Consider the following 20,000-nt stretch of genomic DNA (forward strand, 5'->3'; position numbering starts at 1 on the left):
TTAACTTAATCAATGGGCGTCACCGTGGCGCAATGGGTAGCACAATCGCCTCACAGCAAGAAAGTTGCTGGTTCGAGCCTCGGCTGGGTCAGTAGGCATTTCTCTGTGGAGTTTGCATGTTCTTCCCGTGTTGGTGGGAGTTCCCTCAGGGTGCTCCGGTTTTCCCCATAACTCCAAAGACATGCACTGTAGGTGAATTGGGACATTAGTTTGCACGTTGGATTAAAATGTAAAATTCTTTAAAGTAATAATTATTAGTACATTTATCATAAATAAAATAATATACTAAATTATTCATACTGTATATGTTTACTGTATGTGTCCATATATGTAGTTATGCTTTTAATCCGTACTAAATAATGTTTTTTTTTTCTGAGCGTTGTAAAAAAAAATTTTTTTTATATAATTATCATTTTAATGTGGTTACAAATTCATAAGCATACATTTTTATTGCATTTAATTATTTGATTCATGATAAATAAAAGAAAAAGGTTTCTTTCACGTCTGAATGCTGTCAAATCTCACTTGATTTGAATGTAGAGGCAACATTTTTTTTGCTGAAACTGGATTTGATATTTTGATCTTGAGGATTTTAATATTTGATATTTTAATAGTTTTTCTCTCTGATTACTGTAAAATCTAAATTGAATTTCAGAAAAGACAATTATAATTTTAATTTGACTTTAACTTCATCATTTTTTTATTGTAATAATTTGCTCCATGCATATGAATTTTATCATGAATTATTTAATTTGATTCATGTTTAAATGTTGTAAAATCTGTTTAAAAAAATGTAATTAATGCATAAAATTGAAACTTAATTTTTTTTATGCTGGTAATGTGAAGTAACAATATGATCCATAATTAATAATATTAACTAAATTATTTAAGTTCTGAATACAGAAACATTTTTAACAGCTACTTTTTCTATTATTTATATATCGCATTTTTTTGTATTAACTTCTTTTGTGCAAACTGATCCATATGTATTTTGCAGGACATATGGTTATTTTTATTATTTTTATTATTATTAATAAAAAATGTATTTATTATTGTTGTTGTTATTGTTATTATTAATATTATTATTATTATTATTATTAATATTATTAATTTAGAAATTTTATTTGCTGTTGTTGTTATTATTATTATTATTAATTTAGAAATTTTATTTGCTGTTGTTGTTATTATTATTATTATTATTATTATTATTATTATTATTAATAATTTAGAAATTTTATTTGCTGTTGTTGTTGTTATTATTATTATTATTTCTATTATTATTTATTGTTATTTTTATTACTTTATTATTATAATTAATTTATCATTTATTTATTTATTTATTTATTTATTAATATTATTCATTATTAATATTATTATTATTGTTGTTGTTTGTTTGTTACTATTATTATTATTATTATTATTATTATTATTATTATTATTATTATTATTATTACTTTTTAAATTATTAATTTATTATTTTCTATTTGTTATTAATATGACTTTATTATTATTAATAATAATTAACTTTTTTTTAATTAGCATGTTTATTATTATTATTATTTATTATTAATATTATTATTGTTGTTGTTTACACATTTTTGCCAACTAATTTACAAAGAAAGTTCTTTTAATCAACCTGGTGTTTTCAGATTAAAGTGACGACGATGGGTGACCTGCGGAGCCGCTGGCAGCGTTTCGCTGAAGATCACATGGAGGGTCAGAAGCTCAACCCGTTCAGTGAAGAATTCGATTATGATCATGCAATGGCCACTCGACTCCACAAGGGCGACGCGGGTTACGGACGACCCAAAGAAGGATCCAAAACAGCACAGCGCGCCGATCGAGCCCAGAAACACATCTACCGCGAGATGGAGGAGATGTGCTTTATTATACGAGACATGGGCCAGCAGGACAAACAGGGCCAAATCTGGGTCACATTCGGCCGCCTTTTCGACCGCTATGTCAAGATCTCTGATAAAGTGGTGGGCATTTTATTGCGCTGCCGCAAACACAAGATGGTAGACTTTGAGGGCGAGATGTTATGGAAAGGACAAGACGATGATGTCATTATCACACTGCTGGTTTAAGGCTGTTAGCATAGCAGGAGCTATCTGACGGTAACTACTGTATGATCTTTTGCACAAGCGTCATTTAGGAACTATTGCATTGTTTTTGTTTTGTTTTTTTAATATTGAATTTTAAATTTCCACTTAGATAATACAGAAGTAAAAACAACTACATTTTGCATCAATATTTATGACATCTCTTCTTATTCATCAATCAACACATTTCCAACAATTATGGTAGGTCCCCAAACTCCCTCAAAGATCTTATATATTTATCTCTTAATGTATAGGTTATCTTGTTGATTGTCTTGTTTGTAACCATCTCTTACATCCTATACTTGGTGTTCATATATTTTTCTCTAATTTAAAGAAATAATCCATTTAGCTTGAAGAATACAAATATTTATAAATAACTGTTTTTTATAGTGTTTTAATTTAATTCTGGTTATTTTATTTTTGTTGTTTTAATTAGTTTTTTAATGTCTTTACAGTTTTAATTTAATATTTTAGCTTTAATTATGTTAGTTTTATTATGAATTAAGTGGGAATAATAAAAATTATTTATTGACATCTATAGCTGAATTACAGTTTTCAGTTAACTTTTATTTGGAAATTATTTTGTGTGTGTTTTTGTTGTTTAAATTAAATGCAAATTGTTGTTTTTGTGAGAGTAGTATGCAAATACAGTAACTTTTCCAACAAATACACTGAAAAAATGTACATAAAAACTATTTTCACACAGAAATTTCTTGTTCAATTTCACAAACGACAATAACACTTTCACTTATTTCATCTTTTGTGCACTCAAGTTTGTTCTTTCAAACAAAGAAGTGTGGCAAGTGCGCTCCAAGAGTGACACACTTGCTTTTCCAGGTGCTCTACAGCTTAAAACATGCTCCAAGCACATGTGATAAGAACCAACCAATCAGCTTTGCCAGCTTTTATTTACCTTATTCCTCACATACTTTTTGGCTCGAGATTTCTGGTCTCATTCACTTCCATTGATTTTTAGACATTAAAAACTGCTCGTTTTGCTGCTTGATGTTGCAAACTGATATTTTCTCATTATATTATTCTACTTTTTTATGTATAGTCATGAATACACATGATTGTAGAGCAAGCAGTTTGACCGTTGCTGTCGTTTATTACTCCTAGTCATGTCTCCCAAAGGAAACTGAATCAGAGGTTTTAAAACAATCAGAAAAAACAAGCGCACTTCAGCATTGCAGAATTAGGTCAATATTATATACACATTTCATTTATAATAGTAGAATTACCGTAGAAAAAAATGTCAATCACCCCTTGTTTTTATTAAATCTTTTATCCATAAGTAAAATTTGGTAGGGAAAGTGACGCTCCACATTTTTCCCACATGGTTTTATATGGGATTTGTGAACAACCCCTTAAATGTTAAAACAGTTTTAAAAATTGTAAATGAATGTGGAAATTTTTAATTAGAGAAACAGAAATAGTATTTTCTTGTAAAACCTACTTAGAAATTGTAGAAATTGTAATTTTTTTTCAAGGACTTACTCTTAAAGATTCTTTTATCACTGGATGAATCAGCATTTTTGAACAAATATATTAATTGAACAATTCAGTGACAGAAACGTTTTTTTAACGGATACATGTCGCCATCAGTTGCCACAACAGTGTAACTGATGATAAAACCTTTATTTTGAAACATCAAGTTAAAAAAAACTAAAATTTTATTTTTTTGTAAAACCTTTTTTTTTTAAAGGCTTCACTTGTTTCATTACTGCATGAATCAGCATTTTTGAACAAATATCTTGATTGGACGATTCAGTGACAGAAACGTTTTTTTTTTACGGATACATGTCGCCATCAGTTGCCACAACAGTGTAACTGATGATAAAACCTTTATTTTGAAACATCAAGTAAAAAAAAAAAAAAAAAAAATTGTATTTTCTTTCCTAATTTAAAAAAAATAAAAATTTTAAGGCTTTACTTGTTTCATTACTGCATGAATCAGCATTTTTGAACAAATTTCTTGATTGGACGATTCAGTGATGGATTCAGTGGCGTTTTTTTTTTTTTTAAAGGTGACATGTTGCCATCAATTGCCAATATAACTGATGATACAACCTTTATTTTAAAGCATCAAGTAACTTAACATAATTTGGATCGCTTCTGTGGACATAAGTGTCTAATATCTGATCTATATGTGTAATATTTGGACTCTCAGTAGTGATTATTAAACCACACTGAACTGAGCTAAATTGAACTGAACTTAAACACTACAAATTGAACTACACTGTTCCAATTTACTATGACCTTTTATGTGAAGCTGCTTTGACACAATCTACATTGTATAAGCGCTATACAAATGAGGTGAATTGAATTAAATTGAATTAAATCCCAAATAAATTTAATAATGTTGTATAACAAATACTCATACGGTGTGATTTAAAAAAACTCAAGCTGTTCCATAACAACACATAAACCCTCTGGGTCAAACACCGAGTGATAATACAGCTGTGGTCATTTTTAATAGACTTGCAAGAACTGCGTCATTTAGAAATATGATCGCATGTGTGTCTAAATCAAGTTTGTGATCTTTATTGATCGTGCAGATCTACTTTGTAGCAGGTGAAACTTCACATTTTTTGCTTTGTATGCAGTTTGAAGACTATGAAACCTCAAAATAACCATTGTTGTTTTGGTACACACTTCCATATAAGGTAGCTTGAGTGTAGCTGAACTATGATAAATTAAGATGCGACACTCAAGTTTCAAATTAGCCTCTATTTTTAATTTTATAGAGCCATGATGAAACAGTAGAGGCTTGAGATCGTTCCAGAAAACCGATGAACTTTGAGATTCATTTTAGGACGTGATGTGTTTGGATTTAGAGCTGATGGAGGGTCTTGATGTTTGAGATGGTGAAAGATGGACTCTTCACTCACAGTTTATTCAAGGGGACAGACGCGTCTCGGGTTTGTCTCCGGCCTTTTCTGAATGCTCAACACTCCACACATGTTATGGAAATAATCTCAGATTTCATACATGTAATTTGAACACAGATCCGTTTAGCCATGTGATAATGAGGTTAGATTTTTCTTTATGTTTTGTTGCTGTTATCAGTTCCCATATGAATATTTTGTTGTGTTTAAAGCATTTGCTGCTGTTTTGTTGTTTGTCGCTCATTGTAATAACCTCTTTCAAAATGAAAGCATGATGGTCTTCTTACAGAAGCATTAGTTGTAAATATTTGGAGATATATATGGTCGTGTGTAGATAATAAAAACTTGATTCATTTATTTGACGTGGAATTAACAATGAAATAAAACCACATATAAAATTGACCTTAGTGTATGTGAACATGTTTGTGCTTGCTGATGATTTAAGGGCCAACTATATTTTATATATCTTATTTATTTTATGTATTATATATATTATTCTTAACCCTAAGGTATTTACACTCACTGGTCACTTTATTAGCTACACCTGTCCAACAGCTCTTTAATGCAAATTTCCAATCAACCAATCACATGGCAGCAGCTCAATGCATTTGGGCATGTACAGTGGCGTAGCACAAAATGCGTTGGGCCACTGTCAGAAATCGCACTCAGTGCGGGGTGGGTGTGTGTGTGGGGGGGGGGGGGGGGGGGTATCTGACGGTCTCCGAAATCGGAATTATCGTGCAGGGCCCCTTGTCACGTGCCCATCCGCTACACCACTGGGCATGTAGCCATGGTCAAGACGGGGAAGAAAGGTGATTTAAGGGACTTTGAACATGGCTTGGTTGTTGATGTCAGATGGGCTGGTCTGAGTATTTCAGAAACTGATGAACTACTGGGATTTTCATGCACAACCATCTCTAGGGTTTACAGAGAATAATCAGAAAAAGAGAAAATATCCAGTGAGCGGCAGTTCTGTGGACACAAATGCCTTATTATTGCCAGAGGTCAGAAGAGAATGGCCAGAATGGTTCGAGCTGATAGAAAGGCAGCAATAAGTCAAATAACTCATTACAACTGAGGTCTGCAGAAGAGCATCTCTGAACGCACAACACGTCCAACCTTGAGGTGGATGTGCTACAGCAGCAGAAGACCACACCGGGTGCCACTACTGTCAGCTAAGAACAGGAAACTGAGGCTACAATTCACACAGACTCACCAAAATTGGACAATAGAAGATTGGAGAAACATCGCATGGTCTGATGAGTCTTGATTTCTGCTGTGACATTCGGATGGTAGGGTCAGAATTTGGCATCAACATCATGAAAGCATGGATCCATCCTGCCTTGTATTAACAGTTCAGGCTGGTGATGGTGGTGTGATGGTGTGGGGATATTGTCTTGGCACACTTTGAGCCCGTTAGTACCAATTTAGCATCAACGCCACAGCCTACCTGAGTATTGTTGCTGACCATGTCCACCCTTTATGACCATAGTGTACCCATCTTCTGATGGCTACTTCCAGAAGGATAACGCAACATGCCATAAAGCATGAATCATCTTAGACTGGTTTCTTGAACATGACAATGAGTTCACTGTACTCAAATGACCTCCACAGTCACCAGTTCTCAATCCAATTGAGCACCTTTGGGATGTGGTGGAACAGGAGATTTGCATCATGGATGTGCAGCCGACAAATCTGCAGCAACTGCGTGATGCTATCATGTCAATATGGAGCAAAACCTCTGAGGAATATTTCCAGTACCTTGTTGAATCTATGCCATGAAGGATTAAGGCAGTTCTGAATGCAAAAGGAGTCCAACCCGGTACTAGTAAAGTGTACTTAATAACGTGGCTGGTGAGAGTATGTCCGGTTAAAAAATTAAATAATAATAAATTAACCCAAATAATTAATAAGTAGGACTTGGATTTAATACAAATTTGTAGTAATTATAATTTAGATGTAATATTTTAGTATATGTTTTTATTCATATTAATAATAATTTAAATAATATTTGCAATAAAATACATCTAGATATAATAATAACATAGTAATAACATATGAACAAATAGTAAAATATGATAATAGTAAATAATTTTAACACTAATAATGATGAGGGTGATAATGATCATTATTGTTACATCTAAAATGACAGTTTTATTTTAAGCTGAGGGTTGAGTAAATGCTCAATGGTAATTTTAATTAGCTTGGTCTAATGAGGATATACAATCAATTGTGTGTGAGGGGGAGGGGTGGATGTGTGTGTGGGATGTGTTTGATGTGTGTTCAAGCAACCTGAATTCTTTGTAATTACATCAAACAAGCTCAAGATTATTCATCTGTCCTTTTGACACACACACACACACACACACACACACACACACACACACACACACACACACACTATAATGAAACACAACCGAATCCCCCAAATACCAACATCCAGCTCAATTTCCAAATCAAGAGTGCTTGATCTAATTTTCCTTGATCTCACTCTTAAAAAGCCATTTGCTGTGCTGATAAAGAGCTGAGTGAAGCTGACAGATGCAAGACGCTCCACTTTATCAGACGCTTTCCTCTGGAAACCTCAGTCATCAGACTCACACACAGGGGTTTTGTAAATCAGAGTGAGCTATTTTATTCTGTATAACCATTTTCAACAGAGTAACAATACACTAATTTGTGCATTAATCAACAGTGACGTAATTTTACCAATTCAGATTTACATATGATGAAGAGTTATAAGGAATCAAACGAGTATCTCCACGAAGAAAAAGATCACAGCGTCCAATTTTAGGATTAAGTCCGTTATTTTGTCCGGTCAACTTTAAATGAGCACAGTTGATATGGTTAGTTACAAAACCGTGTGGTGTAAAACGCAACGGTGACAGAAGGCCGTGACTGCTTACCAGTTTAAAATGAAATACAAAAAAAAGAAAGACAGACAAATGAAATAAAACAGAATGACATTCTTGCATGCTCGTTTTCTCCGCCGTACAATTGGATTTTATGTTAAGACCTCTGGTTTACAAGTTAAGGCGTTACAAAATCTATTTCCTATTAATTCAACAAGTGGAATGGATATAATTTGTTTTTGTACTTTATAAATCACATTCTTTTATCTGTTTTGAAGATGAAAAGCAGTCACTGTATGTAAATACAGTATATTCAATTCAGCATCATGCTGACATGAACAGGAGATCTGTGTTGGAATTTAACATATTAAGTAATACAGCCTGAAAAACTGAAAGAGAGCACAACATTCGAGTTCTGGAAGTATAAAGTCCATTCATTTTCTCCATAGGCATAGATTTTTAATAGTGCTGGACAAAGATGAATTGTTTTGAGATAATATATGTGTGTAGTCCTCCAGGTGCTCCTGTTACCCCCACAGTTCAAAGACATGTGCCATAGGCCCATACGGAATCTGTGATTTTTAGCCCATCATTAATTCTGTTTATTTGCTTGAGTAAATGTGTGTAAATATTTATTCAGTTTTTAAATTAATTACTGTAATATTGTAATATTATCATCTGATTTATGTACAATGCTGTTTGTAAAGTAATATTTTCTGTCTTTTAGTAGATATATTATATGAGAGACTTGCTTTGTTTACTAAATAAAGTGAATCTAATTGGATTTGCATTTTAAACATTAAATACAAGTTTAAAAGATAACATTTTTATTTTACATATTAAGGTTTTAGTTATGATACTCCCAAAATAATTACGCAGAGATCCACAGATTTTTACCAAAATTCTTAGCAGAAATAGCAAAAAACGTCCGCAGATTCCGTCTGGCCCTAGATAGGTGAATTGGGTAAGCTAAGTTGTCCATAGTGTATGTGTGTGAATTAGTGTTTATGGATGTTTTCCAGTGATGGGTTGCAGCTGGAAGGGCATCCGCTGCGTAAAACATATGCTGGATAAGTTGGCGGTTCATTCCGTTGTGGAGACCCCAGATTAATAAAGGAACTAAGCCAAAAAGAAATTGAATGAATATATGTGTAGTGTCTATGCTTACTGGCTAACACTTTACGTGAAGGGGTGTTCATTATGCATGCTTAAATCAACTTATTTCAATTATGGCATTTTGAATGCAAAGATGACAATGTTTTTTGGTATGACAATTTGACATAAACAAATACATCACAACCTGTTTTATTCATGACAACTTGGCATTACCAGGACAACAAAGCTTGTCATAAATCTGTCATAAACATGATAGTCGTGAAGTCATTATAAATGAGTCATGAATGTTATAACACCATCACTAATATTATTTTGGACCTCATGTACAGTTATACAAGCTTAATTTGTCATTAAAATGTCATTAAATATTAATAATGCTCTTAAAAATAATTTGACTGAGTAATTATACTTTTAATAAGATATTTTATTGACAAATACAGTTTGTTCCACTAAAAACGTGATCAGAAAAATATTCTTGATACAATTTTAATGGCTTCATGACAATCATGTTTATGACAGATTTATGACAAGTCTTGCCAATGTCAAGTTGTCATGACAAAAATGAAGACAGGTTTGTGATGTATTTGTTTGTCATCTTTGCTTTTCAATTGACAAAACTGAGCAAATGACACTTCATAACAGCTGTCATGTCATGATTATAAAGGTTTCGTGGCAGTCTTATGAACACCCCTTCAAATAAAGTGTTGCCCTGTTTATATATATATTACAAATGATATACACTCTCAGAAATAAAGGTACAGGAGCTGTCTCTGGGGCAGTACCTTTTCAAAAGTTACATATTTCCACCCAAAGAGTCCACAGTATTAGTGCCCAAATGTACCTAAAAAGTACCTTTGAGGTGCCATTATAGACCCTTCAGACACAAATATGTACCTGTAATGTTTAAATATCTAAACAACAAAAATTGTTGTGTATATTTCGTTTTTCGTATATAAATGTATATAATATATGTATAAACGTATATAATACACATATTTTTATCAAAACAAACTTTTATTTTGGATGCGATTAATCACGATTATTCTTTGGCGAGCACTAATATTTAACAATAATTATCAGTCAGACCTTTTGTGAGCTCTGAGGGTGTTAAAAGTTTATATTTTTACATTAAATCAACCTGTTTTGAAATTCAGAATTCATGCATAAAAACTACATTACCCAAGATGCTCCACTCAGAGAGCCTCAATTGAGCAAAGTGTGTTAAAATGCAAATCAAATTTGCAACCAATTTAAAAAAAAAAAATTCAATTAAACAGTTCCTGCTTCATGTTTAAATTGATTATGCATTGTATTTCTTATCTCTTTCTATTGTGTTTCTTTTTATCTCTTACCTCTCTGTTTTGTATCTCTTGTATCTTTGTCTTTTTTATTAGTAACGTTTTGCAATACGGTTTAATTAGTTCATGTTATTTAATGTAACATGAACAATACATTAATTACAGTATTTATTTACCTTTGTTACCGTTAGTTAATTAAAATAAAGTACATTTTAATTGTGATTGTACATTGTATTTTTGCTTCCTGTTTTTATTTTTTTTATTTTTCCTTTTTTATTTATGCTTTTAAAATGCATTATTGGAGCTTGATCTTTCTTCCAGCACTTTTAACCTTGAAAAGTTGAAAAAAAAAAGACTTTTATGAACATTTTGGATAATTTAAAGTGATATATTGTCTGTGTTGGTGTTATATATTATGCTACAAAACCTTGTAATAAACTGACAGTACATTTTCTGTTATTTTACAGACTTATTTCTTGATATATTATTATTTCTTATACATTATATTATTTCAAACTACTAAAATGTCAATAAAAGCCACTTGAATTTTCAACATCAAAAGTCAACAGAGCAGAGATCAGCATCCCATAATGAAATTCACAACCAGAAATAAATAGAAAACACTTGTGATATATACAGAAACTATTCATTAACAGAAATTATATTAATTAACATAAGCTAATGAAACCTAAAGTATGACCATTCTGGTACACTTCTTGGCTGCAAATCAAATCAATGGTATTTTGATTCTTCCGGTTGATTTGGTTCATGGCTTATAACACTTGTTATATCCCTATGGAGAAAATGAATAGGAAAGAATCTTCTGGAACCAGCACTGCTGAAAAAGCAGTCCTCATGCACTCTATATTGACATTCCTTGATGATTTGATCCTGTTTTTTTCACCTCATTAACCCTACTAAAAAGGTGTGTATTTACAACAAAACAAACAGGAATGATACGCTTTTTTTCCATGACCAATGAAATTATTCTAGAATAAACCGATGCATTTAAATATACAATGCTAATCACTACATTGCTCATTTTTGAGTTGGTTAAGCTTTCCCAAACCATTAAAAACGATTTTTGGCACTAAATTCTCAAGACATTCAGCGCTGGATGTAGAAGTTTCTAATAATGCAGAGACAGTCTGGCTTTACTCCCTGTGACTAAGAAAGTGAGCACAAATCGATTTACTTATTGCTTTTTGAGACAACGAACATTTAATTGTTCAAAAAGTGTGTGGCAGTGCTTCGTATGGCCGTAACAGCATGATCACATCGAGGGTGTTTGAGGTAATTTTTTGTTTTAGTTTAATTGAAATAATCACTCCAAAGAGGATTTAGTCATTACAAAAGCCTTTTGTTTTGTGGTAAACAGTGTGTTTTCTTCACAAAATATTCCTATTTTTGTATGCTAGAAATTTTTGGCTGTTTTCTTCCCTTTATAGGTTTCCTTTTTTCACCATCTGATCTGATGTATGAAAACTCGGAGTTTATTAATCGCTGATGTTGCGTCAGGACGGCACACAGTTTTTCTCTGTGTAATGTAACAGTATTCATTTGATCATCCGCTGCTACATGTTTGCTCAAGTGCCAGCAAAAAAACGCTCTATAATCCGGTTCCATGCAATATCTCATTAGATCGTGGCAAACTAAGATGCCGTTCATGCGTATGCTACTATCTGATGCTACAGCCTTATCAGTGCTACTAAAGATTCTGCATCCCCAAGTCACAAATGACGAATATAAAGAAGAAAGTCAACTTTGGCTCATGCCAAACTAGCAGTGGTTTATAAGACATTTAAGATTATAAAGTGCAAAACGAAATGATGGGTTTATATTTAGAAATAGATTTTGGTTTTGTTTGGGGTTTATTTTGGGCCATATTCAGTTAAGGGGCAAAATTATTAGCCCTCCTGTGCCATATTTATTTATTCATTCATTTATATTTCTCAAGTGATATTTAACGGATTAAGGAATTTTTTTTACTTCTCTCCTAGAATATTTTTTCTTCTGGAGAAAGTCTTATTTGTTTTATTCCAGCTAAAAGCAGTTTTAGGGCTTTATTTTAACGATCTAGACACAAAGTCTAAAGCGCATGTCCGAATCCACTTTTGCTATTTTAAGGATGGAAAAATACAGTTTGCATCGCGGTGCATGGTCTAACAGGGTTGAGCTTATTCTCTTAATGAGTTCTGGGTGTGTTTTGAGCATAACGTCCCTTAAACCAATCACAATCTCATCTCCCATTCCTTTTAAGAGTTAGTTGCGTCGCACCATGGCGCATTTGCTATTTACATTGTGACTTTGTAAGTGGAAAAACTGAACGCTTCACTAGTGAGAAAACAGTTAAACAGACCATCTGCAGCGTGAGGATAAAGAACGAGCCTCCTCCATTCGACCTCTTCGCTTTTACTGTGGTTTTTATATTTATGTAAAAAAAGAATAATTTTTATAACATTTTAATCTTTTATTTTTTTCATATGTAAAGATCTTTGTGTATTGCTGTACATCCTGTGTGTATTAAGCAATGTGTAAGCGTTTGGACCAGCAAGGACGCATAACTAACACGCTCTGCACTGTGCACTGGACTTTAGACTAGCTTTTAATTGGTCAATGATGTGGTCTATTTCAGTTCCTCAAAATAGCAACGCACTCCGAGTGTATCATAGGGCCCTTAATTTAAAAAAAAAAAAGGTCAATACTATTTGATTTTTTTTGTTTGTTTACAGAACAAACGATTGCTATACAATGACTTACAATGCCTAATTAACCTAGTTAAACCTTTAAATTGCACTTGAAGCTGAATACTAGTATCTGGAAAAATATTCCAGAAAATATTATGCACTATATATCAGCAGTTTGTTCTGTAGCCAATGGAAAAAAATATCACTTAAGGGGGCTAAAAATATTGACCTTAAAATGGTTTAGATGTTTTGACCTTTATTCTAGCCAAAATAAAACAAATAAGATTTTCTCCAGAAGAAAAAATATTAAAGGAAATACTGTGAAAAATTCCTTATCATTTGGGAAATATTTGAAAAAGAAAAGAAAAAATAATAATAATTAGAATTCACTAATAATTTAGAATTCACCTTTATATACAGATGAAGTCAGAATTATTAGCCCCCCTGTTAACTTTCCCCCCCAATTTCTGTTTAACGGAGAGAAGATTTTTTTCAACACATTTCTAAACATAATAGTTTTAATAACTCATTTCTAATAACTGATTTATTTTATCTTTGTAAATGATGACAGTAAATAATATTTGACTAGATATTTATCAAGACACTTCTATACAGCTTAAAGTGACATTTTAAGGCTTAACTAGGTTAATTAGGGTAACTAGGCAGGTTATTGTACAACAGTGGTTTGTTCTGTAGTCTATTGGAAAAAAAATATAGCTTAAAGGAGCTAATAATTTTGACCTTAAAATGTTTTTTTTTTATTTATTAAAAACTGCTTTTATTCTAGCCGAAATAAAACAAATAAGATTTTCTCCAGAAGAAAAAAATATTATCAGACATACTGTGAAAATTTCCTTGCTCTGTTAAACATCATTTGGGAAATATTAAGGGTATAATAATTTTGATTTCAACTATATTTATATTCTCTGAATTTTTTAAACATTAAAAACCCATGTCTATTGGCCACTATTGTACTTCTATATATTTAACATTTGTACCATAATCACTTTATAATCTAATGATACGGTGTCTTGCATCAGTTGTCTCTTCACCATACATTAATTGTAGAGGGGGAATAACTGAAAAATTTACAATGACGTCAAAAATTCCTGATCCAAAACATGCCACTGTTACCTCAGGAAAAAAAAGATTGTGAGAAAAATCAGCATCTGTCTTCTTAAATGTGTGTCTGCCTAGATTATTGATCCACAAAGCCTCTAGTCACCGAATACAGACGCACAGACCACAAATAAAGCCACTTGCTGGCAGCATTGGCACTGTTTCAGTAATGAGAAAGAAAAAAAAAACGACAGAACAGAAACAGAGATCAAAAGCATGACCCACGAACACTTCTCAAGCTACACATATTGAATCGTTTTAAGACATATATCTATTCCTGTATTGTTAATTACGCCAAAAATAATAATGAATGAATGCAAACCCGCACGTTTTAGTTTTTTTACCGATACATTCTTCACTATAAGTCATATTGCACGAAACCCATCCGTGTTTTTTACTCAATCCTCTCAAAATGGAGCACGTTTTTCCTCAGGAGGATGTAAACAGACTGTGTTGAAAGTCTAGTCTGTGTTCTTCCTCAAGTCTCTCAGAGGTTTTTAATCATATCGCCTCTCCATGTCGATTCTGGAATATTCCAGAAAGCTCATTTGTGTTCTTGTGGAAATTCTAGAACATTCCAGAGGGCTCCGGTGCACCAGTCATTGCACAGTCAGCTCTCTTTGGGATGGGGCGCAGTGAGAGCCCTTCCAGAGAAACAGATAATGTGTGTTTTTTTTTTTATTTTAGGAACGTTCGCAGCAGGGCCCGACCGTGCTCTCCAGAGAAAGCTGAGACGAGTGTCGGATCAGCGGAGCCATCGTAGGGTCCACCATTGAGGAGGTGGGGAACAGCTTGTACCAGCCAATCACCATGCTCGACAAATCCAGCTCCTCCAATAGGATGCGAGCCACGCCCATGAAGCACTTACGGTCCATCCGGCCGTAGTTTCCCCAGACGATCACCTGTTGACGAGAGATGGAGGTATGGAAAGTAAGTTTAATTCATGCTTTTCATTATATGGTCACACTTTATTTTAATATACAATGCATGTCATTATTTTTATTTTTAATTGAATTTATTTAAAAATATATATGTTTTTACTTGATTGATTTATACAGTGGAATACAGAGTTATTCATTAAACAGTATATAAGGGATTTAACAACAAAAAATTCATACATTTAAAGGTGCAGTATGTAAGTTTGACACACAGTGGTTAACAGCTGATGTGATGTGCGTGTTTAAAACGTGTTCGTGCTCCCGTTTCCTTGCGTGAAGCAACTGTGCCTAGAAGCTTCTCTTTCAAAAGGCAAGACAAGTTATGCTCATGCACCCACAGTCCTGCAGCTTTCAAGAGCTCCAGAAGTTTTTTAAAAATGTCTTTTTGTAAGCAGCAGCGGTCGGTTTCGCTTTAACCATTCTTTTTAACAGATTAATTGGCCTAACAATAACCGTGTGGGCTTGATCATCCTTTCATTGTTGCAAACGTATGTTTTTCACCTGCTTTCCTTTGCTCACAGTTATTTTTGATAATATGGTTTAATTATCATTTCTTACAATAACATTGCTTTAATGGGAGATTAACTCCCCATTTATGTGTTGTTAACTGGTGATCTGGGACCTTTAGCCAGGACAGATTACTGTGCATAGTTTTTCATACATGACAATAATTATTTTTTTAAATGTCAATTCTTTTTATTTATTTATTTATTTTTTTTAAGTAATGTTTTGTTAAAAAAAATATAGTATTCAGCTATATTTAGCTTGTTTTGACACATTTAACATTTGTGGCTAAGAAGTAATAATTTATTTTTGGTGTGGTCAAGATAAAATTGGTAAATCCTTGATTTTGAGCTCTGAAAGTGATGTGAAATAAAAACTAATTGTAATGCGACACTATGAAACCACAAACAATTTGCTCATGCTCATTGAGCAAGCTCATACACGACACACAAAAAGTGAAATGAATGAGGTGGCATGTGGACATAACACATCATTTAAATCAAGTAATTTTAGCATGTCAAAGTCATATTTATGCATATAAAATATATTTTCCCAATAACAAAATTGTGCCTAGTGAAAATGCAGAGTGGCTAGTAATGTTGGAAAACTACTAGCCACAGTGGCTGGTGATCAAAACAGTTCATGTCCTGCTTGTTATTAAGGGTGTGAAATGTTACTTAAACTAAAGCGTTACCAATTTGATATATTCCTCAAAATGTATTTTACAGATCAAATTCATAGGTTAAACCTTACTACTTTACAACCTCTTAATAAATAATAATAAATTCAATGTTCTTATAATTTACCATAATTCATATTGTTGTTGTTGTTTTTTTGTTTGTTTGTTTGTTTGTTTGTTTGTTTGTTTGCTTTTTGTTCTGTTAATCTGTGTAAATCCCATAATTTGACAATATGGAATTATGATTTTATAATTCAAACTATAATTTATTTGTTTCTTCTGATTAATCCACAGTTTGAGGTTTAATTTGATAAATACTCCTCATAATTTATTTCATAATTCATGGGCTAGATCTTACACTGTAAAACCCAGCAGTCAACTTTATCAAATGAAATGAGTGTCGTTAACTCAAACATGTACTGAAAGTTAATTCTACTCATTTGAAAAAAAATTGGAACTCAGTGTTGAAGATAATGAGTTAATGAAATTCCTCATTACTTCAACTTAAACGGAGTAAGTTCACAGTACTCATATAGATTAGCTTTTCAACTCAAATGGTTTGTTGCAGTCGGTTTCCTCAAACGGTTTAAGTTACCTTAACTTGTTGAGTTTTACAGTACTCAGTTGGTTTGAGTTCTCTTCATCTATTGGGTTTTACTGCACTCAAATTGCTTCATTTACTCAAATAGACTAAGTTCACAGAACTCATTTGGATTAGTTTTTGAACTTAAATGGTTTGTTGCAATCGGTTTCCTCAAATGGTTTCAGTTACCTTAAGTTTTGGGTTTCTATTTTACAACCTCATAAATATATTACATTCTGTGTTCTCATTTACCATAATTCATACAGTTGTTTGTTCTGTTAATCTGGGTAAATCTCACAATCACGAAATATGATTTAATAATTTTAATTCAATTATTTTTATTCCATTTATCTGAGCGTATATAACACTTTCAGATTAATAAAATCCCTTCACTTTAAATCTATCACATTTGGCTATTTATCATAATCCAAAATTATACATTTTAGTTATTGCATTATTGATATTACATTATAGTTATTACATTATTAATAATAACATAATGATAATTAATATTTAATAATTAATTAAGAATTAAGTAATGCGTTTCGAACTAATATTATCATAACATATAAGTTCTTCTAGGCTTAAGTAATATTTACTTCTGCATTTAAGTACTACAATGTCAATGTTTTTGCACTGCAGTAATAAAAACAAACTAGTGAAATGTGCTCTGTTGTTATCAAAATAAGAAAAATACATATTCTCTAAGCAAAACAAATGATTTCTTTGATTTTTTTGTGCTGTAATATCATCTGGGCATGTTCTTGACAGGTTTTACGGTATGTGATTCATCCGTATACAGCACAAAACTGAATAGCTAATTCAGAAATATGATAATAAATGTGGGAAGACTTAAAAAAAAGACAAACGAGCAGCCTGTCGATCTGAAAGTTTCATTACATAATAATAATACTGGTGTCTGTTTGGATGGAGGACACTGAACATCAGCGCATAAACACATGCAAATGATGTTTCTTCCAGCACATGAACATCCTGCAGTCTGTTCTAACCTTTAATGTTTGTTATGACAGCCTTTCATAAATGTTGTCCTTAGAAAAATGGTGAATTCAGAGAGATATGAAATGTTTCCCCTCGTTCCCTCTGAGCAGCTAAAAATAAAGCATTCACTGCATTGCGTTTTCTTTTCCGTTCTCCCTAAATGATGGAAAGGAGGTATCATAAGACATGTATATATCTGAGAAATAATGCTATATTTATTTTTACGTTAGTAATCTTTTATTTAAATGGGGTGTATGCACAGGGACTTTTAATTTTTAGCTCAAGCTCTTCGTCACAATAATCAATATATTGATTTATCGCACAACACATGGACATGACCTCTATCATTTTTGGTGATGCAATATATAATTGAAGTCAGAATTATTAGCCCCCCTGAATTATTAGCCCCCCTGTTTATTTTTTTCCCCAATTTCTGTTTAATGGAGAGAAGATTTATTCAACACATTTCTAAACATAATAGTTCTAATAACTCATTTCTAATAACTGATTTATTTTATCTTTGTCATGATGACAGTAAATAATATTTGACTAGATATTTATCAAGACACTTCTATACAGCTTAAAGTGACATTTAAAGGCTTAACTAGGTTAATTAGGTTAACTAGCAGTGGTGTAGTCCTTGCTATACGCACGTATACTCAGTATGCCTACTTTTTTTCACGAGCTGTTTGGGTATTACGACTTCTGAGGATCATACTCTCGGTATACTCACTTGTTTTGGTGATTAGACTTCCCTAATTTTTGTTTATATATATATAAATAAATCAAATGAATCAAAGATACATTGACTTTCGTCGTTTCTCCGCCTACTTTTAACATTTGGATTGGGTGGGTAATAGTACACCACCTATTTTTTTAGGACTACACCACTGTTAACTAGGCAGATTAGGGTAATTAGGCAAGTTATGTATAATGATGGTTTGTTCTGTAGACTATCGAGAGAAAAAAAATTAGCTCAAGGGGGCTAATAATTTTGACCTTAAAATGGATTTTAAATAAAATCAAAAGCTGCTTTTATTCTAGTCGAAATAAAACAAATAAGACTTTCTCCAGAAGAAAATATATTTTCAGACATACTGTGAAACTTTCCTTGCTCTGTTAAACGTCATTTGGGAAATATTTTAAAAAAGAAGAAAAAAATCAAAGAGGGGCTAATAATTCTAGCTTTATATCACCCATACATGAAATCTAATTCTAGCAACACTTTAGCTGATTGTGCAACATCTCTATCTCTATTGGAGCTGTCAGTGTCGGTATGGTAAAAAAAACACTATAGTATTTACTATAAATTACTATAGTATATTTTCATGTGAGCGTCTAGCAAATGGAAATAGATCTGGTAGCAGATATCGCAGCCTGTTACAAATTTACCTTGCACTTTTTTGGTTAACATTGACTATTATTTATTTAACATATGCGTTTTCACATTCTGATTCCAATGCCTAATTATTAAATTGTTTAAAATGTCTATACTTAAATGAAATATTCTTAAGAATAAAATATGATGTGTTCTTTGGAGGAGTGTACTTGCATAAGTGGCATAAAATGATCTTAAAATGACAACAATATCATTTATCCCAATATATTTTGGTGCAATATATTGTACAACAAAAAAATTGATATCGTGATAGATCTAGCTCTTCTAGTGAACTGTCATTCAGTTACAATATCACTGCATTTAAGCATTGCGTTTCTCGAAATCTACATTATACTTAAGCTGTACCTTATGTGGAATTCAGACTACATGATTTTAGCCCGACGGGTTTTGAGAAATCACCGACAAATGCTTGAAATCATGGGCAAATCGGTGCTCGTTCACAGAGGTAACTATCACACAGTGTGAACTACAGTATTAAAGACTGTAGTATATAGTGTATAAGACAAAGTATATTTGGCATGCTAAATATCAAATCATGCTGTGTGAAATGTGTTCTGACTGAAAATAACATCGGCAATTACCTACAGCCAATAGCCCCTTTCACACAGTGATACCGGTAAATATCCGGAAAATTTACGAAACGACTTTACCGGTAAATTCAAAAAAGCGCTGTTCACACAAGTGAGGACGTTACGGAATTTTTCCGGAAAAGACCATTCACGCATCCATTCCAAAATACCGGTAAACTCTGACATCAAGCAGAACTGAGCTCTAAACAGCAGGGCTTTTATTTGTAAACATTTGACTACATTACAAACTCTGTGGATGGATCAGTG

General features: G+C 32.5%; 2 protein-coding genes across 2 annotated transcripts in view; one reads left to right on the forward strand and one right to left on the reverse strand.

Annotated features, from left to right (window-relative positions):
- The window catches only part of abraa (actin binding Rho activating protein a), a 10,007-nt gene extending 4,615 nt beyond the window's left edge, over positions 1-5,392 (forward strand). Inside the window, exon 2 of the mRNA XM_056460537.1 lies at positions 1,650-5,392. Within this exon, the coding sequence (XP_056316512.1) occupies positions 1,650-2,087 (438 nt within the window). The 3' untranslated portion in view covers positions 2,088-5,392. The remainder of the gene's footprint in view (positions 1-1,649) is intronic.
- An 8,379-nt stretch (positions 5,393-13,771) lies between these two features.
- The window catches only part of rims4 (regulating synaptic membrane exocytosis 4), a 41,225-nt gene continuing 34,996 nt past the window's right edge, over positions 13,772-20,000 (reverse strand). Inside the window, exon 5 of the mRNA XM_056460538.1 lies at positions 13,772-14,964. Within this exon, the coding sequence (XP_056316513.1) occupies positions 14,746-14,964 (219 nt within the window). The 3' untranslated portion in view covers positions 13,772-14,745. The remainder of the gene's footprint in view (positions 14,965-20,000) is intronic.

The sequence above is a fragment of the Danio aesculapii genome, chromosome 6 (assembly GCF_903798145.1).
Source record: "Danio aesculapii chromosome 6, fDanAes4.1, whole genome shotgun sequence".
Taxonomy (NCBI): Eukaryota; Metazoa; Chordata; class Actinopteri; order Cypriniformes; family Danionidae; genus Danio; species Danio aesculapii.